The sequence below is a fragment of the Lutjanus erythropterus genome, chromosome 6 (genome assembly GCF_056507025.1).
Source record: "Lutjanus erythropterus isolate fLutEry1 chromosome 6, fLutEry1.hap2, whole genome shotgun sequence".
In the NCBI taxonomy this organism is placed as follows: Eukaryota; Metazoa; Chordata; class Actinopteri; order Lutjaniformes; family Lutjanidae; genus Lutjanus; species Lutjanus erythropterus.
In genome coordinates, this window is record NC_139322.1 from 33038880 (window position 1) to 33066263 (window position 27384).

A 27384-nucleotide genomic window follows, 5' to 3' on the forward strand; every position below is an offset into this window, starting at 1 on the left:
AACCTTCTGTTGAGGCAACAAAACTTCCTTTCTCCCTCTGCCATCTCCAAACACCCCAACCCTTCTCTCCTACTGGGCGTGACGCACCATCCCTCTCCATCTAACCGAACTTTATTTGGACTAACACACTGTCACATCCATCAAGAGCAGGCCCTACGAGGGACTGATAGATGGAGCGAAAACAAATGCAAATCGCGCCACGCCGCATCCTTCGGCAAAGGCCATTGTCATTTTGGATCTGTGCCGCGACACACACGCCACAACGAGGGAGTGTTTGTTGTCGAGTGATAGATGTCCAAGTTGACATTCACGCAGGTCATGATGGCAGAGGTATCGTAATAATACCGGACGGTGTTGACATGAATAATCTGGTTGACTAAACATCTCAGTCCATCACGCACATTTTCTCCTCTCTACCCTCTATTATTCACCCTCACCCTCCTCTCTTCTTCTTCTCTCACACACTTCTAGACAGCTTTGACAATAGCATCTCCTCCATCACTTCCTCTATTGTCAAAACCCTGTCCTGTCAAATCCTTGTAATGTTTTTTTTTTCCCTTCTCTCTGTCTTTCTTGGACATTATTCGTATGCTATTCATTTCTTTTCTTCTCTCCGCTGCTGAATTCTGTCTTCTTAATGGAGCTCCCTTGGCTAAATAGACTCCGGCTTCTAACATGATTGAGTAAAAAGGAACGGATGGGCAGTGCAGAGAGAATAGCTGATGCAGCCATCTTAGCTGGGGATGTATTAATTGAAAGGTTCATAGGCAGCGCGGGTGGCGGGCACATCAAAGAGCAACAGCTAATTAGGACCCCCCTTCGCCCTTCACTTTTATTTATTCCATTCTAATGTCTTACCTCTTTTATTTATTTATCTTGTCTCTGCGTGGGGGCCTGAGAGGAATATGAATTGGCTTCTCCTGCATTTCTCTTTTATTGTGTCTTGCTGAGCTGGCGTACAGTACAAAGATACAGGTGGCAAACCGCCAGTGCCGCAGCTCTTATTATTTCTCATTCTGATCTCTTTCGGAGTCAGCTGACTTCTTGTTTTCAGATGACATCTGAAGCCAAGTACCTACAATAATGTCACCGGCAGTTGAAAGCCATTAGCCAGCACATTAGCCCCCGTCACAAAATGTTATGTTTAACTCGGACTGTGGTTCGCAATCGATAAGCAGCTACAACAGCAAATTCAAGCAAAAGGATTAGGGTCTAAGGTTCCGCTGCTTTAAAATGGAGACAGAGCGAGTCCTTAACAAGTCCTGATGTTTGTGGGGGATGTGGCCTCTGAAACTCTGAACAAAGCTCCGGCTCTACTGTTGTATTCACTGCTAATGAAGTGAAGGCCCCTCCACTGTATCGACCACTCAAAGCTGTCACAGCCCATTGCTGATGACCCATATCAAAGAACAGCCTGGGCTTCATCTGCCCCCGCCCCTCCCCTGCACCGTGACCCACTCCATAATCTACTTTAGAAGATGGGTTATGCTAAGTGGCACTTCCATCACTACGACATCGATTTCACCATTAGAGGTGGCGCATCAATACCGAGAGTTGAATGAGCCCTAAAAGTAGACAGGAAGAGGAAGAAACACCTTGATTATGTGATGTTTTTTGAGCCTTTCAGCCGCGCTGGGAGCTTTTAGTTGGACTGCATTCCTTTTCTGAATAACAAATTTGTTTCAAATGAACTTTCTGCCAGCCCACAGGGTGCCTCTCTCTCTCCGTCTGACATTCTCTCCATCTTTTCGTGCTGACTGCTTTCATTCCCTGCCTTCACACACACGTTCACCTAATCTCCCTCAGGACTTCCACTGTAGGTGAAATTTGCAACTTCAAAAGCAGGATCCTCCCCCTTTCTTCGCCTGCACTCTGCAACAACCCCCGATTTGTTTTTCATAAATGAATCTCCAAATTGTGCTGCTGGATACATTTTTTTCCCCCCTTCAAGTATCCCTTTAAAGGGACAGTTCATCCCCACATAAAAAATACATATTTTTCCTCTTACCTGTAGTGCTATTGTGGTATGAGTGAAAGAGTTTTGAGATACTGGCCGAGAAAAAGTGTCTGCTTTCTCTCAGATAAAATGGAACTAAATGACACTTGGCTCGTGATGCTCAGAGTCAAAAAAATACATTTGAAAAACTCAGTAGCAGTGTTTCTTTCCAGAAATAATGACACAGTTACTCAGACCTTTTTGTGAGCAGTTTCACATAGGAACTATTTATTTCTGCCGACAACGCCAACCGTATCACTACACAGAAGGAAGCATTCATCCACTCGAGAGGCTCGTGCTCATGACTGTGGGGGATATGAACATTAATGGCGTCCTCCTCGCCTGAGCTGTAACCTCTCGTTCATGTTTAGGTGCACAGTTCCTTCTGCACAGTATTATGGTTGGCATTGTCAGTAAAAAAAAATAGTTCTTAAATCAAACTGCTCACAACAAGGCCTGTGGATTTTTTTGAGCAACGGGGTCATGATTTTTTGAGAGGGACATTGCTGAGTGATTGAGTGTTTTTGGTGCATTGAGCACCACAAGCTGAGTGATATCTAATGCCCTTACATCTGAGAGAACGCAGACATTTTTCCAATCGTATCACCATGCAGAAGGAAGTGTACATCTACTTATGGATGAGAGGTTACAGCTCAACATAGAAGGACTCCCTTTATTTTTTACATCCCATGCTGTCATGAGCGAGAGCCTCTCCTCCATGAGTAGATGTGCACTTTGTGCACCAAAAGCCTAGTGCCGTCTAATTCTATTGTATTCAAGAGAAGGCAGACATCTCTGTGGCTGATATCTCCAAAACTCAGCAACTAACACTAAAACTATCTAGAGAGATGAATAGCGCTGCAGGTAAGTGAAAAAAAAAAACATTAAAACCTTGGATTCCACGCTTCTAAAGTTTTCACAGCAGTTCAACAATGTCAACAGTTTTGTGAGCACACTACCCCTGTCTGGACAGTAATTATGGGACTTTGTTTGGCCTTGCTACCTCTTTTACCGGGAACATAAGGTCAGCTTGAGCAGCCCTTTTACTTTCGATCCGGAGAAGTGCACTTTAAAAACAAATAAAAAGCCTTCCAGGGTCACGGTTAAAGAGTTGCTGGGACAACTTTCTTTAAAGTCTCGGGCAATAATTAGATTTTACAGAACACTTTGCAATTAGTTGTATTCTCATATCAGGAAGCAGGCACCCATAAAGCAGGCCTTGCCACCAATTCTCTCTGCGCACTTGGAGGCCAGAGTTAATAATTTCCTCCTCTTTTTGTCTCTGATTTAATTGAAACGAAAAGGATGCCTCGCTGGTGGTGCAGAGATGTTGTGTCTAATTTATTTAGTCAATCTCTCGCCCTCACTCCAGTTGGTCATTATCTTGTACGACCAGCAGAGCCTTTGGTGTCCTCTCCCCACCAGCAGCATCAGAGAAATGTAAATTATCCTAATTTTGTGCCTTAACTTAAAGAGAAATTACAGTAAGAGACTATTTCCACCTGATTCACTGATAAAGGCCACCTCCCACTTGTGTTTACTTGTTTTATTAATGATATTGTGTGTTTATGGTGTGTTTCTAATGCAGACTGTGGCTCAGGAGGATCAGGCTCAGGCGTGGAGAGCTGTGAACAGGACCGCTGCCGTATGTTTGGAGGCTCGTGGGATGAGGATACGGAGGACGATCGTTGTGTCTGTGACTTCAACTGCGAGAGCGTACCCCACAACCTGGTATGCCTACTGTCAAAACCACTACACGAAAAACACAACTGATGTAATTTGTGTCAAAAACCTCATAACTCAGACGGACTGGAACATCAGACTTTTACTGATGGTGACTTATTCTTGCATCTTGTATCTCTACGGTCATCAAGAATAAACACAACTAACTACTTTAAAAGCATAATATGCAGTATTTTCCTACAAAACAATATATAGACTCCTATAAATACATTCCATCATCACTTATAACCCATTAGAAGTGTGTGGTAGTGTCTATAGCTGCAGAGACCCTGCCCTTTGCCCGTATTTTCTTTCTTTCTTAAAAAACAAATTTCTAAATGAGTGTTCACCAACTCCATGATAAGATTATACTCCTCACTTAAATCACACAAATCATAGTGGGGACCCTGGTGGAAAAACAACATGAGTGATTTTAAAAAATATGTAACATGGCATTTTTGACTCATAAGACTCATAATGTCTTGCCAGTGGTCATAAGTGGCCTGTGTCATTTATATGCAGATATATTTCAGGTGTTGTTTTTTCTGTTTTTTTGTAGGTTTGTGGCTCAGACGGCAAAAACTACAGCAACGAGTGCGAGCTGAAGAAGGCCAGATGTGAGAAAAGAGAGCACTTGTTGATTCAGAATCAGGGACCCTGTACAGGTCGGTATATTACACCACTCAGAGTTAATGTCATTACAGAGCACAGAAGCACCCTTACCAAGACTCATAGTCATTGACATCCCATTTCTCCACTCATTTCATCCATTGATGGGGCAGTAATAGTCTGTAGCTGGAGTATAATTCTGACGGCACTGCAATTGTGTCTCTGCAGTGTGACCGCTGTAGCTATAAGCAAATGAAGTGAAGAGGGTAAAGGTTAAATATGATGTGTGTCATTTGCTCAGGGAAGGTTGACTCAACACTGTTGCAGCTTTTTCATATCTGGAAACTGACCGGTCCTCTGAGGCTGCAGAGTTAAAAATCTTTCTCACAGGCATATCTATGGACTGAGCTGATAGTAATTATGATTCACTTTTCGTGCACAGACATTCTGACAATTTAAATCATTACACTTTAGGTCACAAGCTTGTTTTTTAACCCCCCGGATTCCACTTTACCCTGCTTACATGTATAAAGTATAAAAACCCTCACTTTGTATGTAAATGAATGGCATTTATCAGCCAAAATAGAAGTCAGATCAGTGGCTGAGTAGCAAAGGTTAGCCGCCTTCCCCTCCATGGCTATGTTAAATGAAGAGCTTAAATAGCTCTGATGCTAGCACAGGCCGGGGAGCAGACCAAAAGGCACTTAAGGGATTTTGTGTGATCATTTCAGCCTGTTTGATTCCCCGTGGGTCTAAAATAGAGGAGGATGGAGAGTTGAAGAGAGAGTGAGAAAAGCGGGAGCTGGCAGTGTTTTCACACACACACACACACACACACACACACACACACACACACACACACACACACACACACACACACACATCCCTGTAGATTCTTCTCCTTCCTAAGCTGGCCTCCTTGGGCACTGACTGTCACGCTTCTCTACCATCCATGGATAATCAATCCTTTTTTGAAGAGCCCTCTATGGGTACGAGAGCTCTGGGCTCTCCTCTCCTATTGGCGAGTGGGAAAACTCAGATCTTGGGGAATTTCACTGCCCTCCACATTAGCTATGTAAGGAGAAACTTCATTTGACCTCAACTCCAGAAAACTTATCAAAAACATGCCAGCTCGCACTAGCGGAGCATGAAAGCAACCTTGTTTTTGAGAGGTTCTGAGTTTTAAAAAACTCTTTAAAAAACTACCTCTTTTGCATATGCTGTCAACAGTGTCATCTGCTGCATGCACATGGAAAGTCTGCCTCTCATAGCACTTCCAGCCATCCTTTATACACTCTTAGAATAAAGATGCTAACTAGAACCATAGAGGATTCTTCAGCTTGTCCCCATAGTAAAACAATTTTGGTTCCTAGTAGAACCTTTTCAGAGAGTTCTACCAGGAACACAACATAAAGGGTTATACCTAAAATCATCTGTGAAAGGTTTCACCCAGAACCCTTTAACCTTTTAATGGTGCTAATAAGAACCCTGGAGGTTCTACTGAGAACTTTTTTATATTCCAAGAGTATTATCTAGAACACACCCAGGGGTTTCCACTGTGAACATTTTTGTATTCCAAGGATTTTATCTAAAACCTACCCAGGGCGCAACCTTTGAACGCTTCATTAATTATTTCTTCAAAAAAAGGTTCTTCAGAAGCAAATAGTTCTGGGTAGAACCTCTGCCCTTCAGGAGGAACCTTCATTTCTAAGAGCGTAACTGCCTTTAAAATCTAATCAGGGTCAGGGATTTCAGTGAAATCCAAAGACATACTTACTGGTTTACAAGACAAGTAAACATGTGCAGATGTGCCCTTGCAGGAATATAAGAGAGTAGCTCCAATCGCTGCACAGCAGCAGACCTTGGAAATGTAAGGGTAATATTGCACGTCACAGTGAGCTGCATTGTGCCGGACAATGGCTACTGAAGAGGAAAAACCCTTGAAGGGTGGAAGAACATATGAAATTAAAAGTTCTCCTTGTCCTAATAGGCTCAGTGCAGATAGCTGAATGGAGCGCTGGAAAGTGGCAAGTTAAATGAACTGTGTCCAAAGCCCATCTCTGGAGTGGGAAAGCACTGGAAAAAGAGCGAGCCGAGTCATCACCATTAGGCTGAGGCTCATATCCACACCAGTAACAGTGTGATTTATGGCCCCTGTATCTCCAGCCTCCAAACTCCAAATGAGCAACGCAAGAAAAAGAGATCGCAAAGAGAATAGAGAGAGACAGAGACAAAAAGAGCGAGAGGCAAAGAGTCCTGCTTTCTACACTCTTAGAAACAAAGGTGCTGAATAGAACCATAGGTAAACCCATTTTGGTTCTTGGTAGAATCTTTTATTTAGGTTTCACAGGTTATACTCTAGAACCATCTCTTTAAGGTTTCACCCAGGACTCTCTCTCTTGGGATTCCATCCAGAACCTTTCCACCTTCTAAGGGTGCTAAGGAGAACCCACATGGAGGCTTCCAAGGGTTTTATCTAGGACCCACCAATGGGGTTCTTCCATGAGAACTTTTATACTCCCAAGAGTTTTATCTAGAATCCACCAAGGCTCTACCAAGAACACTTTTATATTTCAATAATTCTTTTCTAGTACCCACCGAGCGAATCCTATGGAGAACATTTTTATATTCCGAAGGTTTTATCTAGCACTCTCTTGGGATTCTCCAAGGGTTTTATCTAGAACCCACCTGGTGGGAACTACCAAGAAACCTTTTATATTCCAAAGATTTTATCTTGAACCCACCCAGGGGGTTCTGCCAAGAGCCCTATTGTATTCCAAAGGTTTTATTTAGAACCCACCCAGGGGTTCTAAATAAAACCCTAATATATTCCAAGAATTTTATCTAGAACCCAACCAGAGAACATTATGTTAAAAAGAATCCTTAACAAACTCTGGACAAAAGAGTTCTTCATGGATTTCAACAATCCTTGAAACACTCTTCCCTCCAAACAGGGTTCTTTGGATGAAAAACATTCTTAATGGAACCCTTTGTCTTATAAAGTACCCCTGACAAGCCCTTCCTTCAAAAACGGGTTCTTCAGTAGCAAATGGATATGGGTAGAGCGTCAGCCTTTCATGAAGAATCCTTTTGGAACCATTATTTCTATGAGTAGATCTCTACAACTTTTCTTTTCACTCTTAAAGCCTAGAGAGAATTTAAACAATGATATTTCTTGCCTCGGCCATTAAACAAAGCCACTTTTTTGCCTCCCACTATTTGTTCTGTTGTTCTCTTCCACTTTCTGGAGACGCGCCAGTTTTTCCGGAACACATTTGTTTGTATTTTGTCGAATGTAGTTCTTTATTCCGAGCTGTCACACTAGTTTGAACGCTGGTGCATCCTCAGACAAAGGAGCTCTCCACACACTGTGCGCAGGCACAAACTGCTTGGCACATTCCTTCACATTATGCAGCACGCTTCTTCTTCTTCTTCTTCTGTTTTTTTTTTTTTTTGGGAAGGTTGTAGGGCAGCAGCGCAATTCCGTAATATTAGACAAGAACAAATGAAGAGAACATGCCTCCTAGTAGGTGGTAAATGTCAGCCGCTGCACATTCACCAGCGACGCCATTGTTTGTTTTCACTGGAGGTAATAGCATCATTTTCCCCCTGATTTTGAGCCATTGTGGGGAAAGTAGCAAATAGAATTGTTATCTTGAAGCCGGCTGCCAGCCTCTCCACCTCTGCCCCTCGAGCCAATCTCATTGTTGGCAAAAAGTTACATGTTGCTTGGAGATTGTGTTGTCTAATTTACCCCCCACACACACACTAAACCCCACGCCGCCGACGTAATCACTCAAATGTTGGTTGTTCTTCTCTCTCTTCCTTGTGCCATCTCCCATCTCCCCCTCCCCTTTTCTTCCTCCCTCATCAGCGATTTCAGCCACATCTCTGCCTGAGCTGACAGCACCCCAGCACTGCAGTCTGTCTGTGTACGGCTGCTGCCACGACAACATCACCGCCGCCCTGGGAGTCGGACTGGCTGGATGTCCCAGTAAGTCCCCCCTCCCACGCCCTTCACCTTCGATGTGTCCTGAGTTTGTTGTGCGCGAGACAAAAAAAAGCTGTAGATACTATCAGGCTATTTCAGCATACGGGGCTTATTGTCCTTGACTGCAATTACAGCACCAAAGTTGCAGAGCTGAAAACATTTCATCTTAATCCAAGGAATAATTATGATAATGTTGCACCGTATCAACAGAAAAATCTCTTCATCTGATGATCTTGACGAATGATAGCACAGAGATGGGGGAGAAAATGCTGCATCAAGCCGTTAGCCAGGGGATACAGTATGGATGGAGAAAATGCAGTCTTAGAAATAGGGATATACAGAGATTTAGCAGAGGGGAAACTCACCTAAGCACACTTTATCCACCTTTTTATTTGTGGAATGGGGCTTACCCAACATTTGAGCCAAGCATAAATCTTTAATACAGAGTATCCATCATAGTAAGCAGTATTCGACTGTTGTAAGTTATGTGATGATAGGGTTTTTCAAAGTTAGAGAAGCGTGAACCGGTGATGTATTGCAGAGGACTTTGATTTCGTGTGTAGCAGCAGAAGTTAAAGGGATAGTTCAGATCATTTGAAGTGGGGTTGTATAAGGTACTTATTGATAGTCAGTGCATCAGTAGCTGCAGCAAAATGTATTTTTGCCACCTAAAAAAGCGGTCCAACTAAAAAAAGCTGACATTATTTTAAGGATATACTATATTTAGAATATTTTTGCCACTTCACTTTGCCATCAGACATCCCTGCCGTTATATAAGCCAAATATCACACCCTCCAAGCTAACCAAACTCCATTGGCAAAATCAGTAATTTTACATTTGCACAAAACAAGTTGCTCATCTCTGCTATGTAGATTTGGTTTTTTGGGGGGTTTTTTGTATTATTATGTGACTTCATTTAGGATAGTTCATGTTCAACAAAGTCACACAATAACACAAACAGACTAATCAGTCAAGGCGGTGGTAGACCAGCAACTCCTGAGTTCTAAGAGCTAAAATGACTGATTTCACCAATAGAGTTTGGTTGGTTTGGAGAGAGTGACAAAAACTAACCCGACCCATCTCTTTAAAAGTAACATCCGTGTTGCTCTGTTCTTCTCAGGTACCTGTCAGTGTAACGTTTACGGCTCCTACAAAGGAACCTGTGATCCAGCCACAGGCCAGTGCTCCTGTAAGCCCGGCGTCGGGGGACAGAAGTGTGACCGGTGCGAGCCGGGCTTCTGGAACTTCCGTGGAATTGTGACTGAGAACATGAGCGGCTGCACACGTGAGGAATAGGTTCTTTGTATCTGCACTAACAGAGCAAACATACTGTACATGCGCTGAACTGTTACATGTGATTTCAACAGCAGGAGCTGTAATCTGTATGCATGCTGCGTTTAGTTCATAAAGGGTCAGCTCACCCAGTTTCTAAAAAAAAACAATTTTCTCACTTACCTCAAACAGTAGCTAGCAACGCAGGGAGTATTTGGTTTTGAGATATCCGTCTCTGAGATTTCTGCTGTGACCTCCATAGTCAGGTGAATTTTATTCATACACTGTGGCCACTAAAGCCCAGAATCACAAAATACACATTTGCTTCAAAGAGCTTTACAGTCCACACACAGAGAAAAAGAAAAGAACAGCAGAGGATACATCCCTCTTCCTGGACAAAGATACATACAATCGATGTACATACTATACAGAGCAGTTGCTATGGTATAACTTTGGTAGAATTAAATCATTTTGACCAATATATAATCAAACAATCAATCAGAGTACGCTAGTACATATCTAGCCAATCACAGTGACTCTGTGCAAACAAAGTTGTACATGTCTTGGTGTCTTTCTTACTTTCTTCTTTACCCACAGACATAACTAGTCTAGTAGAAGATGTTAGTTAACTAGTTAGACAACAACAATTGACAACCTTGACATTCTGCTTTGAGCACAGCAAAATGCACAGGCATTTTTGGTGCACCATTTTTGATATGTCATGTTTAGCCCCTCCCACCAGTTTTCATTGGAACTACTTTTTATCAAAGACAGAAATAGTCCCTTTTCAATAGATTCTGGAGAGACATAGTTGATTGTTGAGTCTCATTTACAGGTTTTCAAATACTTGCGTGTTTGGCAATGAGTCTCAACAATCAATTTACTTACCTGTGATTGGCCAAAGTCTCAAGAAGAGAAGCAGAATTTTAGTTTTTTCTCAGACCACTTGAATTACCTTATGTTGAAAAATTATTGTGGAACGTTTGCCCAGTGACACCAAAAATGAAATGCCTGCCCCAGCTTTAAATAGCGTAAATTTAACAAAGCAAAGAGTTTCAAGCCGAATGTAAAAGTATTTAGACTGTCAAATGTGGTTACAATGGAGGTGAATTGAGTCAAGTACACTCAGTTTAATTTTGTTAGTTATTTTTCATTGGACCTACTTTCTAACAAAGGAAGAAATAGTCCCATTGAAAACTAGTGTGTGTCCAGGTTAACAGAGAAACTGGCTCTGGAAAAAAGATGTTGTAGTTAATATTATTAAACCAAATATTTTATTAAAACAAAATTCCATTCCCACCTCATTGCATTGGAATTAAGCCGAAAACTTTTTGAGACAGATATCTGAAAACCTGGACAAACACAACCACATCTACGTGGCTAAATTCCACTGCAGGTACGAGAGAAAACATCTTTCACAAGAAAACAGCCAGAGTGGGAAAATTAATTTCTCACTGAATTGATAACAACACCTCTGAGCCAACTCTTTAAAAGTATTAACTTGTGAGGTTAATATCCCTGAAGTCAGTGTAGAAAAGTAAAAAGTAAATTATTTATTAGCTACAACAGTCTACCTATGTTTAATATACAGCTCAACTATTTGATGGCAGCTTTTGCAGAAATAAACCCTATGGTGTCATGTCAGTCCTGTCAAAGCTGTACTGAATGAGCTGTTTTCATTTGTATTCAAGTTACCAGCGGGGTCAGGACCCCTTGTTTGTCTCGGTGTAATGCAATATGGTGACCAGCTCGTATCCTGCCGCTGAGGTATCACAGGACATGCACTCCCGACGCCACGGAGCATTTTCAGTCAACAGCGGGAAGCCTGCAGGTGCCTCACCCATGGCCTGACCTTAACAAGGTTTACCCACAGCAAGCAGACAACACACTGCACAGCAATACTAGGTTCAGCAGGAGAGGAGAGGGAAAAAAAAAACACATCATTGATTCGAGGAACACGATGGGGTTGATGTCCGTCCCCAGGGTTGTTTATGTTATGTACTCATCCTCCTCCTCCTTGTCCTCCCTCTATGGCCCCTAAGGCGGTTGAACTATTCCCAACCCTTGACTGTAAGACATGGATATATCTGAAGCCAAGTTCAGAGGCTAAGGGTGCCTCAAATACGCTTTTTACACCAAGCTACTCTGATCCCTGTCCCTGCCATCGTCCCTAATTGATACTTTTTTTCTCATCAGTCTTACTTTTTTTGCTCTCTCTCTCCACAACAGCGTGTAACTGCGACCCCACGGGCTCAGTACGGGACGACTGTGAGCAGATGTCAGGTCTGTGTTCCTGCAAGACAGGAGTGAAGGGCATGAAGTGCAACGTGTGTCCAGATGGAAGCAAGATGGGCATGAATGGCTGCGACAAAGGTAATAAGAGAGAGTACCAAGGCAACCAGTGGAGCATTAATAAACCACATAAACACACACACAGACACATTTTTATCTTTTATCCCAGCTTCTCTCTCTCTCTTTCTGGATTGTTTTTCTGTAACTTGTCTGATCCGTGGATCAGCCTCCTAGCAGCCACTTCTTCCTCTGTTTGCTCCTCACATCCATCTGGTTTTTTGGCAAAGGGAAGGAAGCGGCTGCAGGGCAGTTAATCGATAGTGATTAGGAAAATACTGGAGTGTACAAATGACACAGGCTTGATACATCACCCATTGATATTCAATTTTCTCTACATCATACTCCATTTTGGTGGATTCAGAGCACTAAGACTGGCACCAACAGAGATTAATTTAATCTAAGATTACTTCTAATCAGTGTTTAGCAAAACTAGGTTTAAAATGAGTAAATCTAAATTCACGATTAAGTTTAAGCAGAGCTCTGTTGCACAATTAAAAAACAATCTCATTGATAGTCTTATTAGTTAAACCGGTCATGGTGATTCTTGCTTGCTCATATTAAAATATAATTTATTTTAATATGGGCAAGCAAGCATCTCCATCATTGTAAATAAAAATAAATTTGAGTACTGTAATGACATACAGTATTAAGTATGAAAGAGGGGTAAATGTTAACTTTCAGCTGCTCTCTATTGCTAAACAAAATGTTGTGTTTGCTAGTTAAAAAGTTAACAAAACGATGCATTTTTTACTAGCTAGATTAAAAATTAACAAAATGTTGCATGGTTTGCTAGATAGCTAAAGAGTTAGCAAAACAGTACATCATTTGCTAACTAGCTAAAAGTTAGTTAGACTAGTTAGCCTACTTGTGATGACTCAGCAAACAAACTACAACAACTACAACACATCATAAAATTCAGTTGGGTTGAATCTGTCCTTTAACTTTTTTTGAGGAACTTGATTATTTTGCTAAATCCATCTAAAAAGGCAGACATTTTAAAAGTTACATCTCTTCAAGTGTAAGTTTAAAGTTGATAGGGGACCACATTTTAAATTGGAGTTTAAACTTTTGGTGCAACACCATTACATTTAATCCAGGTTTAGAGTAAAATCTAAACTGAGGTTTAAAGAGAGGTTTCAATTATTTATTTAGTTTCTTAATTTTAAGATGGTTTAAAAGTGTGTGGCAACAAAATTTAAAGTAAAACCATGACTTAACCTGGTAATCCTTGCTGGTGTACCCCAGCCTATGTGTATGATAATGTTCATGAGAACTATTGATGAGTTGGATTGATAAAGAAAACAGCCACAGTGATTACACAAGCTATAAAAGTTAGTTGAAGGAAAGGTTAGTTCCTGCTGTGGGGGCCTGCAGCTCCTTGATTAAGATGCACCATCAGATATCGACTGGAAGTCAAATGCTTAATGAAGCCAGCAGTCCCGGCACAGTGGTGGGGCACTCCGCCACACAACTTGCCAGATGAAAAGACAAGGTACTGAGGAGTGGTAGCACATGAAAGTGGGAGCCAAGGGGTGGGGGGTACTCTAAGCCTCTGTGATGTTGCAACAATGCAAAGACCCCACACTCGCAGCCCGACAGGTGGGTGCTGGGCTCCCCGACTGCAGCTCCTGCTGCTGCAACTTCAAGGCTTCAAACACTCCTTTGGAGAGCTTCAGGAGAGATCTGTTGGAGAAAAAAAATGCAGAGCCAAAATATCCTGAGTGTACACCTTTACAAAACTCTCTTTTTCCTGCAGTAAGGCAGTTTAGGGATATTGCTGTGGTCTGTGAAACTATGAATAATTCACACCGTGTTATGCACAGGTAACTAGACAATTTTATGATTATATTACCGCTGTGGATGTGTGGTTGTAAAGAGACTAAAACAGGTCGCTCCCATAGAGGAGAAAGAGCTAGAGAGTAATATCTGTCTCCAACTCCTACACACATTTTAAATAGACAGAGCAGGGTTAAAGGTGTCAGGGATTGTGGCTCTGTAGTATCTAGCATATAGCTGCTAACACTAATGCTAACTGTCCCAAAGGAAGACAGTGTTAGCAACATGAAACTTAGGAAGCTTTACATTCAGAGCTTCTTCTGAAGTTTTAAATTAAGAAAAAAAAAAGATTTAAAAAATCCTTGAACAGAATCCCCCATTTGAATAAAGTAATTATTTGGATTAAACGAGGTACTCTTTATTTGTCAAAATCAGCTTTTTGACTGAACATAACTCATCAGTTTCATCAACATAAATGTGATTTTTGGTGCTGTTAGATTCCTGCTGGAACACCCAGTTAATTGGCAGGTGCATGCCTCCCTTTATGCGCAGCAAATGGGAGAGCAAACTGTTATTTTTATTAATGGTGGTGAAATGTTGTTTTTGGAAGGCTGAATGCCAGCAAATATGGTTTGAAGCAGCCACCACTGGAGTCTAAATCTACAAATTGTATGAATCTAAAAATATTAGTGTAGCCTGAATCTTTATCTGCAATTGTACAGAAACACCAGGTTTAAACAGAATGAATAGATTTGCAAACAAACAAAGAAAAAAATAGCAGCACAGTGTTCAAATATTGATGTAGAATTCCAGTGTCAACATTATGAATGGGGGTCTTTACACTTTTTGTCCAAATCCAAACCTTGACATCTTACAAAGGAAGTGGAATAAGCTTTGAAGCACTAGTGGACTGAGATTGATCAATCTTTGACAAAAATACTGCAGAAGTGCCTTCATGGTTGCTCCTAAGGTAGATAAAAAAATATGATAAAGTGCCCACTAGAGTGCTCTTGCAGTGGACAAAACGTGATGAAGTGCCTTTTAGAGTGCTCCTCGGGGGACACAATGTGGTAAAATGCCCTTTAAGGTGCCCTTCCAGTGAATAAAATGGGTTAAAGTACATCACAACTTTCGGCGTGTGGGTGCCCCACCACATACATCTGATGCCCTTATTTTTTTCGCCCCTGCTTCTCAGATAGCGAGTCCACCACTGCCTTTAAGCAACTGAAGCTATACAACTTCTACTAATATACAGTGTATATGAATGTGTTAAGGGCTCAAAAAAACAATTTTAGTTTGGTTTGCTGATTACTTTTTATATCTCATCATGCTTTCCAGATTTTGAGAAATCAATTTAATGGCTGTTTAACAGGCACAACTTTTGCTTGCTTAACAAGTGTAAGCAAAAGTTCTATAATTGTGGAAGTATAATATTGAATATATGAATTTATATGAATATATAAAACTTTTAATTTAACTTAACATCCACCATTTCTCCAAACTGTATGATTATGGGACTGTACAGAGAGTGTAACAGCACAAACCCATTTCTTCCACAGGTCCTGAGGCTCCGACTTCATGTGAAGAGTTAGTGTGCAATTATGGAGCTTCTTGCATTGAGGTGAATGGCCAAGCCCACTGTGAGTGCCCCTCACCTGACTGCGATGAGAAAAACAAGACCAAGGTGGGTAAAACTGTCCGCACTTCGGAAACAAGTAGTTTGATCTGCAAGTTTCTGGTATAAACTGAAAGACATTGTTTCAGTGGCCTACAGGGAGTTAACATGTGTCCCCACCTCCCCTCTCTCCATCTCTGTCACCATGGAGCAGGTGTGCGGCTCAGATGGGGTGACCTATGCCGACCAGTGCCAGCTGAGGACCATAGCCTGTAGGCAGGACAAGGACATCACGGTGCAGCACTTCGGACAGTGCACAGGTGAGCGCTGTCGAAGCCTCCATGCATCACGCGTCGCATGGATGGCCAACTGTTGTCAGGCCCCTGATCAGAAGATAATGAGCAGCGCCGTGGGCCTCACATTATCCCCCTCCTGCTGTTTCTCCTCCTACCCCTATCCATCTCTCTGCCCTCGCCTCAGTAAAGTCACAGCAATGTGTGTCCAAATTCAGCTTGGATTTTGTGTCTACAGGACAGTGTGTGACTGCTATCAATAGCATTATTTGATGTAGGTTGTATGAGCTACTTACTGATAGTCAGTGTGTTACCTAAAGTAGATGCTGCATGTAAGCTTAGCAATGTGCTGCTGTGGACAGTTGTACACTATATTTAGTCTTTTATTACTAAACAATATTTATTTAACATTTTATGAATTATATTAGCCATAAACCAGCCACCATTGCCAAAATCAGTCATTTAACTTTGCAGAACACAGGAGTTGCTGGTTTCTCACTGCTTTGATCCATTGGTTTGTTTGTTTTATTGCATGACTTTTGTGAATCCAAACTATCCTTTGGTTTAAAATACATTATGCAGCCTTTCACTGCTGAGCTTTCATGCTGGTGCCCCTATCTGCCTCTCCTAATTGGGGGTGTGTGACCCGCATCTACTGGTGCTAATGCACTAACTATCAATATGTACCTTCAAATAATCCAAACTATCCCTTCAAAGCAAAATTACATGTAGAGGAGTGATCTGTATTCAAGATCTCCTCGGAGAATTCTGCTGTTTGTAATACTGCACTTTCTCAAGCTCCATGATTATGACTATTTAATAGCAAATATTTAGTTCATTTCAGTGAGTACATAGAGTACACCCTGCCCTCTCGCTGCCTGTGAACTTCCAGGTGAGAGCAAAATCATCTGTGGCACTGGAGAAAAATTAGAATAAGAAAGAGAGAGACATTGTAGCATTTTAATACCAAGGTCTCTGTAGTTTCACTGAAGTCTGAGCTTTGCAATCCCACAAGATAGCGATGACACTTCCTCTTTGCTTTCTCGCTCCTCTGTTGGGATTTGGCTTCATCTTCAAACCCTCCTGTTGGGAAATGCGTCAATCCCTTTGCAGCTTTACACCGCCAGGAACACGACACTGCTCTAGTGCGATGATGGCGGATGTAGGGTACATGTGTACCAGGTAAAAGGTGCAGCTCTTGGCCCTTGATCCAGATGCTGATGGACATTGTTTGGATCAGTGTAATAGGGGCCGGGACACGTGCCAAGGCCACGGCTTTCATGTACAGTGAAGTTGTCACTCCGGCTGCCAGCTTGCGTCACAACGGGGTTCTACAGACGCCGCCGGCAAGCTCAGTAGGGAAGATGAGTGCCAGCTGTGTGGTTCTGGCCATGAGCCACTGCCAGGTGTCTCGCATTTTAAGGTGGAAAAATGTTCATTCACCTCGTTGCTCAGTGGGCACAGATCAGGTGACCTAATAATGTGTCACCACAAAAGCAAAGTCCTATAGAACATATCCTTTGAGCACCCAAACTAGGTCAATAACCATGGGAGGCGAGGCTGTTGACATGGTCTGTTTCGTGCTGCAGTCGCAGGTACACAGCTAAAGAATCCAAATAGGCTCAGCGAGAGATCGACAAGGCTTTGATAAGTCCCTGAACATCTGGTAATTACAAATTCAGTGCCGTGGGTTACCAGCAAAAGGAGCCAAAATCCAGTCTGGTTTCACATTCCTCCGTTGCCTGGCAATAGAGATGTGGGTTGTGTGTAATCCCTCACCTAGCGTTGCTGCACACAGAAGGCAAAGAAGACGCCTCACAGCGGACTCTTTCTCTGCGGAGCCCTCGGGGGAGGAACAGACAGGCGAGCGCGCAGGCCCACCGACAGCCACAGAGGATCTTTTAATTTCTTCCCCCGGATGTGGTCGCACCGCGGGTAGCTGCTCTGCCGCCGCTGTCGGCTCGGGGGTTAGATCTCGAGCTCATTTCACGTGTGGCTGGGTGCGAATTAGCATTTGCTCTGCCTCCACCCCTCACCACGCCGCAGCCCTGCTCGCCCTCCCCTCTCGCTGTTTACATGCAGTGCTTCCAGACGCCCGGCCTCAGCGCTGTGGCATGCTAATGCTCGCCGAGCTGCTCTGTGGTTTGACAAGAGAGCAATGCCAAGGGCTTATATAAATGAGTGAATATTGATCTTTTTTAACGTCATTGATCCGTTGCAACTTTTTATTATACCGCAGAGCGTGACTACATTCTGCTGCACAGTGTGCTACTAATGGGCAGGCGGAGGAAAATTCAGAAGCGCCTTCAAATCTTTCTGCTTGTGACAGAGAACTCACAGCTAACTGTGATGTTACCCAGCTGCCTCTGAAGTCTCCCAGCTAAAAGACATCCCAGCCACAGAGCGCAGGGAGGAGTTTATCTGGCTCGCCGTCTCAGCAAAAAGATGAAGCGATATCTGAGGAACCCAGTAAAAAATGCACGAGCTACTGTACCAAGCAGCAGAGGGAGGGCATTTGGACCGATGAGCAAATTCTGGCGCCGGGGGAAAATGGCCACCAAGTTGGCAATGGCCTGCCTCTCCCATATGGTGTTATCACCTGTAGGTTTGCAGCAAATTGGCAACGAATGCCAGCATATGGCACCGGCAGTCCCTCCGCCTGCATATTAGGGTTCTGTTGCCTTCACCATGTCCTGCGATTTTCTCTCATTATTCAGTCCCTCATTCTGTTCCCACTGTTTGCCTTGCCACATTCCCCCACTGCTCGCTTTGTTAAACAACTTTAAACCCTTTTCTTTAGACATTTGTCCCTATCATTTTCTTCTCCGGCTCTCTGGCTCCCTTGTCGTCCCCCTGCGCTCTCCTGTATCCAGCTTCCTCCTCCTCCTCCCCCTCCTCCTCCTCACTGAGCGCAGCTGACACCACAAACAATCTTAATAACCACCTTTCAACGATAACTACACAGCTGAGACAAGCCCAGATGACAATGATTTTTTCTCCCTCTCCATCCTGTGACATTACTGTCCACTGCTCCACTGAGAGGGAAAGAAAAGCAAAAAAAAAGGCAAATGGACTGTTAAACTTGATTAAGAGAAGCATCAGCTGAACAGACTGCGCTGCCAGTCCCTCTTTCCTCTTTCAGACATGCATTCTTTTCTTCCTTTATCCTGTGTCATGGAGCTCCGCTGCTCGAGATATGCACACACACCCAAACACACATTAGACACTTCCCAGGGAGCAAGCCTCCTGACGCTAAGCTTGGCACCTGACTGACAGGTGTAGCCAAGAGGAAAGGCAATGCATGCCACCATTCTTGGTGATAGCATCGCCGCTCTGTGCTCTTCCACTCCAAATCTCTCTCTATACAAATATCTGCCACACTTTAAGCTGACACCTTGTGTCTCCCAGGCTTTCTGCCGTCTCAGTAGGTATCACATTTCACACCTCGGTGAATAATTGCTGATCAAATCGGCGATTATAGCAGTGTAATTAAGTCCTACACATAATGTTAGGCAAATCTTAATGAGGCGCAAATCTACGGTATAGTTTTTTTTTTAAATCTTCTGTTCATTTCACCCACACATCTATACTCATGGGGCATAAAGAAGTAAAGGAAGAACCTCAGTATTGTCACGCCTGCTTGCTTTGGCTAAATCTGAAGTGCTCCCTTACGTTGCATCTCCCTGCCAACTCCCCGCTCCCCCTCAGGAGTTTTTGTCCTATTTATCGTTCTTTTATCGCAGACAGTTTGTCCTTTTGCACCAGAGCTTTTTGCATTGGTAATGATGGTCTCTCTGCGGAGAGCCTCTTCTCTCTCCCTCATTTGGAGTGATTTCTTGCCTTGTATTTGTGCATGTTTGTGTGTGTGCGCGCGTGTGTGTTTATGTGTTGACAGCAGTGTGTTTGTGGTGGCGTTGACGGATGCTCATGCTCTCTGCGAGCAGCAGTCTGCCGTCTTTGAAGCCAGAGTTAAAGCCGGCTTTTTTTGCCCCATTTCTATCAATCATTCATCACCGGAGGCACTGGCTGTTGGTGATTAAAGCTTTGCTACTGGAGGGCAGCATTTGAATATGGATATATAATTCATAGGCATTGGCACAGCACGCACGCAACACACCAGCATGCATATTGTGCACACAAATGTACGCCATATGTGTACACACACAAGCACAAACACACTCTGCTCTATGCATTGACACCGACTGGAGTAGTTTAACCACGTCTGGGCAACATAACTCATCTGCAGGCGAAACACACTGCAGTGCATATAACTGTGAATGCAGTATGTCATCTGTTGGCATATTCCATATTCACTCTGCATATGGATGCACTTTCATTACTTAAGGTTTGTCAAATAAAGATTCCTGACATCTCATCCATTGCAGGGTTTTTAATCAGAAGGGTTGCTTTTACAAATGGGAGCCTGAATATATGTCTGTCTGTGTGTATGTGTGTGTGAGTGTGTCTTTTATAATGTAATTTCATAATGACATTGTTGAGCATCAGGGAGAAGGGTTAGAAGATTAAATAGGACATAATCATCAGTAAATGCTGAGGTAAAAAGTTATTGTCAACAGTCGGTTGTAATAATCATTAAGTGGTTCTGTTGGTTAATGATGTTTTTATTTCCTCTGCTGTGATTTTTGAAGTTTTTATGGAGATAGGTGAGGCAAAAATCAAACATTTTCATCTTTGCTCAGTCATTCATCCATTCCTTGCTTCCTCCCCTTCCTTCCCTCCACCAGAAACCATCTCAGAGCCGGCCGACCGACCCACCCCCAACCCCCCCACCACTGCAGCCGCCACCATCACCACCACCGCCCCCTTCCCCCCTAACATGGTGTGGGCCATCCCGCCTCCGAGGACGGCCGAGACAGAGACCGTTGAGTGGCCCCCGGCCACCACCCCCTCTCCCACCATCACCCACAACCGTGCGCGAACAAACCACCGCCACTCCATCCACACCCAGCCTCAGCCTCAGTCCACTGCCGCCGCCACCACCGCCTCCTCCTCACGCAGCAGCAGCCCTGCCCCCTCCGCCGCCGCGACCTCCTTCGAGGGCTCGGGCAGCGGGGAGCCAAGCGGGGACGACCAGACGGAAGAAGAGGAGGAGCTGGAAGAGGAAGCGGGTAGCGGCGTCCCAACAGAGGCCAGTGGGGCAGAGGAGCCTGTCGGTAAAGCCCTGCTCTTTCACTTCATTACCCATAATGCTTTGAGAGGGATGTTTGAGAAAAGGGGTAATTTTTTCCCCCAAGACTGTTCCACTTAGTTCCATCCTGCTGTGCTGTGATTGGCTTCTACTACTGTGGTCTGATTGGCTATAAGTGTGAGCGTAGATATTGGCAGTGGGGTGAAATTGACCCTTCTTAAGCCCTAACAGTTGATCAAGCTTGTTACCCAGTGGAACTTCAGTTCTGTTGCCGTTCCTTTCTGCTTTCCTGCTTCCTGTATTTCACTATGCTGCAGTTAGGCTCGTCTATATTGAAAAGAGAACCAAAAGCAACATAGATTCACATCTTAAATTCACTTATGTTAGCAAAATGCTAATTAATCTACATCAGTCATTAGCTAGAGAGTTAGCTAACACAAAGTTTTGCTAACAAAAGTTTTCTAGTTAGCTAATTTTTCATTTCATGAGCTAACTTAAGATAGGTCCCTTTATATTGCTTTTACTGGAAAAGAAAGGAACTATCAAGTTTCCTCAACTGTTAGCACAGACCAAAAAAGGGCGGAGCTTAGAAAGGGTCAATTTAGTAAGGAGGTTGTGGTGGATAAATGAATCAAATACAGGATTTGCACCAAGGAGACTGGGCTTTGTACCCCATGTGAAGCTAAATGCACCTGTTAACTTTTTAAAGACTTAGTTCATAATGTTAGAAGGCTTTCTGGCCATCACAAGGACACACCACCAAGGTAACAAGTAGTAGCCAATCACAGCACATTAGGGCAGGACCAGATGGAACAGTCTTGGGGAAAAAATAATGCCTGTGGGAGGGCTTTTTTTCAGAAGGGCTGGAACAAACAGCTGACATCATATACATTCATGCCATCATCTGTTAATTGAAAGTTACATCAGCTTATGTATTTGTATGCAAATTGTTTTTTAAGGGGAGAAATGTCAAAGGCAGGCAGGCAGGGAAGAGAAATCTCTGTAAACAGATGCTGTTAGTGTCATTTCGCATAAGATGTATATCTCAATTTCAGACAGAAAGGAATGTATTTGCACGGTTCACTGTTGCTACATCACCCATGCTCTTTTCTCCCATTCCACCAGCGCGCTCGCTCGCTCTCAACAGCTAGCAAAACAAACCCAGGCTCTGTAAAATACACTCTCGGCAGGCCGGATGAAACTGTTGGCCCGCAACTGGGGATCTCTGGAGCCTGACTTGACAGGCTGATGTGACTGGGAGGTTTGAGGTGTGAGTGTTTGTGCGTGTGTGAGTGTGTGTGTGGAGGCTGCGCACCTTGTCACATGACTAGTCTCAAATCTTTCTCGACATGCCCTCCTGACTGTAATAGCAGGCTGCGGTTGCTGGGACAACAAGGGATGACTGAGACTTTTCAATCAGACCCCCTCTTTTTTTCTGTTGTTGTTTTCCATCCATCCATCCACCTTGCCCTGACAGCTCGCAGTAACAGGATAGGATTGATGGAACAGCGTGGCCCCAATGTGCTCTTCCTCAGCTCTTCCTCCTCCTCCTCTCCCGCTCCTTCTCCCCAAGTCTTAGATTTATTCTCTTGTCAGAGGCTGACCAGAGTGCTCGGTGGCGCGAGGAGCATGTAGCCTGTCTGCTGAGGAGACCTGGTGACTTGTGGTCTTTGTATGTTTATGTGTGTGTATATATGTGTGTGTGAATGAACTCAAGCGTGTCTAGATGTTTTTTAGATTGTGCTGAAGCACTTGCGCTCACATCAATCTGTGAGTGTGAAAGTGTGAGCAGATCAGGAGATTGTGCAGTGAAGATTTTAACATGGATATTCAAATCTGCACTAATCCGTGTTCTAATGTGTGTGTCTGTGAGGTGTGCTTGTCTGCGTTGTGTACTCACTTAGAAACGAAGGTGCTAACTAGAACCTTGTAGGGTTCTTTGGCTTTTCCCCATAGTTGAACCCCTTTATAAAGGTTCCACTTGGATCCCTTTTGGAGTGTTCTGCCTAGAACTCACCATAAAGGGTTATATCTAGAACAATCTTTGAAAGGTTCACTCAGAACCTATTAGAGGTTCTACGGAAAAATCTCATATAGTATAATGGTTCCACCCAGAAACCTCTCTGGGGTTTCAATTGACACCTTCTAAGGGTGCTTACAAAACACCACCCAGGGAGTTCTACCAAGAACCCTTTTATTTTCCGTGAGGTTTCATCAAGAACCCATCCAGGATGTTCTACCCCGAGCCTGTTTGTATTCTAATTAGATATTGCTAGCTAGAGCCACATAGCATTCCTCAGCTTGTCCCTATAGGAAACCCCTTTTTGGTTCCTGGTGCAAAAAAGTTATACCCTCTTTGAGGGTTCTGTTGAGGATCATTTTAACAATCTGTCATATCAACTTTTAACACCCACACTGTCAACAAACCGCAAGGACCCAAAAAGCGTTCTTGAGATGAAAATGGTTAGTTTGGAACCATTATTTCTAAGAGTGTGTGCTGGAGTCTTATCTTTGTTTTGTGTTTGTGTGTGTCTGTGTGTGTTATCTCCCTCTCCTCATGTCACAGTTTGTCCAATTCTGAGTGCACATGTCACTGTCTGACTGTATAAATGTGAGCAGGTCAGAGGTGTGTGTTTGTATGTGTTTTTGTATCTGCTTTGTGTGTGTGTGTGTGTGTGTGTGTGTGTGTGTGTGTATGTGTGTGTGTGTGTGTGTGTGTGTGTGTGTGTAGTTATTTGACAGTTCTCATAGCTCCCACTGGGGTTGTGCAGCGTCCCCTCACTGCTGTGCACTGCCCTCTTTCCCCCACCAGCGCTCTCCTCTTCAGCATCTGTAAATCTGCAGACCACACGCCAACAGATGCCCTATAAACTCCCAAGCCTCTTCCCTCCTCCCTCCTCCTCTCGCCTCCTTTGACCGCGAGTCCTTGAGCAGGACGTCCCTCGCCTCTGACGTCTTTACGACTTGTTTAGCCGCTAGCTGTTTGCCTCCACGATTATTTCTAATCTCTGTGCGGCCATAAACCGCGCCGCTTCGACCAAGACACCCCCTCCACCAGCATCATTAGAGAGGACGGCGCTCCGATGCTCTTACACACTCTCATCCTTCAGAGGGAGAAAGCCCAGCCACTTTTATGTCTTTTATGTCCCAAGATAGCCAGATATACAGTGACCGTAACACAAACACCACTGTATGTTTTTTTTCCCCTGTGGAAAGCCTTGAAGGTAACTGTCGGCCAATCAGCAGCAAGCAGTTATCGTATCCCGTCATCATTTAAAGTACTCTGTGTGTGACATGACTGGCAACAGTGCCCATTATGTGTTCTCTGCCAAAATGAGTTCCAGGTGTAAAATTCCCATGAAAATGCCATATAATCACTCCTGACAGATGCCTCTATTAGCGTCTAATCACAGGTCAGCGGACTGCAAGCTCACAACCATCTGCAGGAGCTAAAAACAAAACGTTCTGTTGGTTCTGATCTTAGAAACGGTACCCGTCATCAGAGTCTGAAAAGTCTTTAAAATAGTTCCACTCTGGCTCTCTGAGATAAGCTGGCCGGTGTATATGAATCTTCTGAAGCTTCATGAATGGTTATAAACCCCTGTGTATCACCCTGCAGGTCCCACGGTGGCAAGCACCACCGTACCCCCACCCGAGGGCAGGTCGTCCTGTGACAACAAGGAGTTCGGCTGCTGCCCCGATGGCAAGACGCCAGCCAGCACTCCAGAGGGCGCCAACTGCCCCTGTAAGTCAAAATACCCCTTCCAAAAATCACTTTATCTACCCTGTAATCACCTGAATGTTACCCTGTGTTTCCTCCTCTGTGCATTTGTCTCCTGACGGTCGGAACTATATGATAAGATATGATAAGAGAGCTGAAATCCTGTTATCTCTTGCAGGTTAGCTGCCATTCCGCTAGCTTCTGTGACTCAATGCTCAGTCTCTTGCACTGATTCACATAAGCTCACTGTTTGTTGATGGTTTTTCTTTCACTGGTCTTTTTAAAAAAACTGAAACATCTATAACAGTATCTACGACAGAATCTGCAATTTAAAATCTTTGTGATCTTTCTTAACAATTTTCAGAATGATCGCTGATGTGACCAAACTGATTATTTCCGCACACTTTTTTCTATCCCCCTCAGAACCTCATTTATTATGTGATGAATTTGTATGATACTATTCAAAGTTATTATATTTAACTAAAACTAAACTAAATCTAGATGTAAAAAAAACCTTTTACCTAAGTGAAATAAAATTAATACTAGACTTGTATAATTACAAAATAACAAAAATAAAATTATACAGTAAATTTTATTCTTCATATTATTATATTATATAAAAATTATTTAATTTCTGAAATCTTGCCCCTGACATACACCCCTCATATTATAATAAAAAACTTAAGCTTAACACTGAAACTAATGCTTTTCCTAGATTCACTGTGTTCCACATTATTTTGCATTGTATACTTCACTGTACTCCATTCAATTATTCACTTAAAAACTACATTTTCCAAGAGGTGGAGCTTCTACCACTGGGGTGTGCACAGGTGTATTGCATACTACCAATGATTACAAGGGGATTAGTTATTTTTACCTGTTTGTCTATTGTTGATTTTGTTGAGGGTCTGATAGACTGCATAGATCTAAGTGTGTGGAAATCTCTTCAGTCAACAAATGTAAACAACTAATACCTTGCTCAACATTTGAAAGCCTATCTACTTCCTGTCTGAGCGCTAGATGAGAAGATCAAGACCATTCTCACCCCTGTGCATTAAGTATGGAGGTGGAGCCGGGAGGTGATTAGCTTAGCTTAGCATAAAGGCTGGAATCCGGGGGAAACAGCAAGTCTGTATCTCCCTAAAGTTGAAGAAAAAAACAACTACCAGCTCCTCTAAAGCTCATCAGTGTCTCTTTGTTAAACCTGTACACAAACAGAAATGTTATAACAATAGTTTGTAGTTTTAGGGGAAGTTATTTTCATATTCCTAGCTTCTGGCCTAAGCTAAAGTAATCACCTCCCAGCCAAAGCTCTGTACTTGACATAAAGACATGAAAGTGGCATTGATCCTCTCATCCAGCTCTCAGACAGAATGCTAATTTTTAGCTGTAATCTCTGCTGCCTAGAAAAGGTCTGCGCCAGGGATACTCAACTTTTTTTGCCTGGAGGCCACTTTTGAAAAATAACAGGAGTTAATAAACAAACATTAATAATATTCATCAGATAAAATGAATAAACATTAACAGGTCCACAACTCATCTTCCTCTCAAATTATTCATTTTCAAATTAAATCATCTTCATCATTTATAATTTGACTTATTTAAAATAATTGGAAAACACGTTTGCAATGGCGCCAAGGTACAGACATACAATAAGACACACAACTAAAATGAAGAAGCTTGGAAATACTAGGAAGAAGGAAGAATACAAGGCTAAGGCAAGGTAACAATTTTGAAAGGTAAATATGCATGAATGAGCAGAGCAATTGAAAAATTAAACACAATAGCAATTAAAAATTAAAAACAATAGCAATTACAATCAATAAAATTAGCAATTAAATCCTGGAATTGTCTCAGCAGTGTTAATGAGGACATTTTAAATGACTTATTAACTTAACCCATTAAATTAACTTGGTATAAGGAGTGACACACAAAAGAATCACAGCATGAATCAGTTTATTTTAAGTGGGATTTAAAGAGTTGTTGGCAAGCCAACCAGCACTGTTTTAAAGACAGCTGGTGTTAAAGAGATTTGATTTAATTTGTATTACCTACAGTCAATGTTAGTCAACACTCTTAGTTTGGAAAAGCAGAGAGGTGCATCAGCATGGAAGTTAAGCAATGCACTGCTATTGACAGGGACAGTAGCAAAAGATATTTTAGGGACACCTAAAAACAGTGTGTGCTATATTAACAATATTTTCCCAGCTTTACTTTTATGACAGGAACCACTATTCTAGAAACCAAACATTGACCTCTCCAACCCAACCATGCTCCATGGGCAAAATCAGTCATTTTACCTCACAGAACACAGGAGTTGCTGGTCCACCGCTGCCTCTATCAGTTAATTTGTTTGTGTGATTGTGTGACTTTGTTGAATTTGAGATATCATTTTAAAACACCAAAGTCATGAAATAACACAAAAAACAGGCAGTGGTTGAACAGCAAGAAAGGCAAAATTATTGATTCTGCCTATAGAGTTTGGTTAGTTTGGAGAGAGTGATATTTGGCTGGTATATTGGTGGCTTCCTGTCAGAAAAGGCTGTCTACTGGCAAAGTAAAGCAGTGAAAATGTTCTAAATTTAGCATACACATAAATTGACATTGATTTTTTTTTTGGGTGACCCTGTCCGCAGCAGTTCATTGCTTAGCTTCTGTGCTGGCACTCCTCCCTGCTCCTCCAAACTGGGGACATACCCACCAGCCTCTACTCTAAATAATACACTGACTATTGATAAGTACCTCATACAACCCCACTTCAAATAATCCCTTTAAGATGAGTATCACTGGTCTACACCATCCCTCATTAGCATCACTGTTCTGTGTTGCCCCCCTGAGATTTCAGTCATAGATCTGCTGTTTTGGGCTTGTGGAAAAATGTTGCTTGT

The 27384-nt window shown here is 42.9% G+C and overlaps 1 protein-coding gene across 11 annotated transcripts in view; it reads left to right on the forward strand.

Annotated features, from left to right (window-relative positions):
* The window catches only part of agrn (agrin), a 348754-nt gene that overhangs the window by 262165 nt on the left and 59205 nt on the right, over nucleotides 1–27384 (forward strand). For all 11 annotated transcript variants that reach the window (XM_084721694.1, XM_084721698.1, XM_084721695.1 and 8 more), the window contains 9 exons: nucleotides 3585–3727; nucleotides 4278–4383; nucleotides 8202–8321; nucleotides 9439–9603; nucleotides 11820–11963; nucleotides 15278–15402; nucleotides 15548–15653; nucleotides 20372–20800; nucleotides 24395–24520. In XM_084721694.1, the coding sequence (XP_084577820.1) occupies nucleotides 3585–3727; nucleotides 4278–4383; nucleotides 8202–8321; nucleotides 9439–9603; nucleotides 11820–11963; nucleotides 15278–15402; nucleotides 15548–15653; nucleotides 20372–20800; nucleotides 24395–24520 (1464 nt within the window). The remainder of the gene's footprint in view (nucleotides 1–3584; nucleotides 3728–4277; nucleotides 4384–8201; nucleotides 8322–9438; nucleotides 9604–11819; nucleotides 11964–15277; nucleotides 15403–15547; nucleotides 15654–20371; nucleotides 20801–24394; nucleotides 24521–27384) is intronic.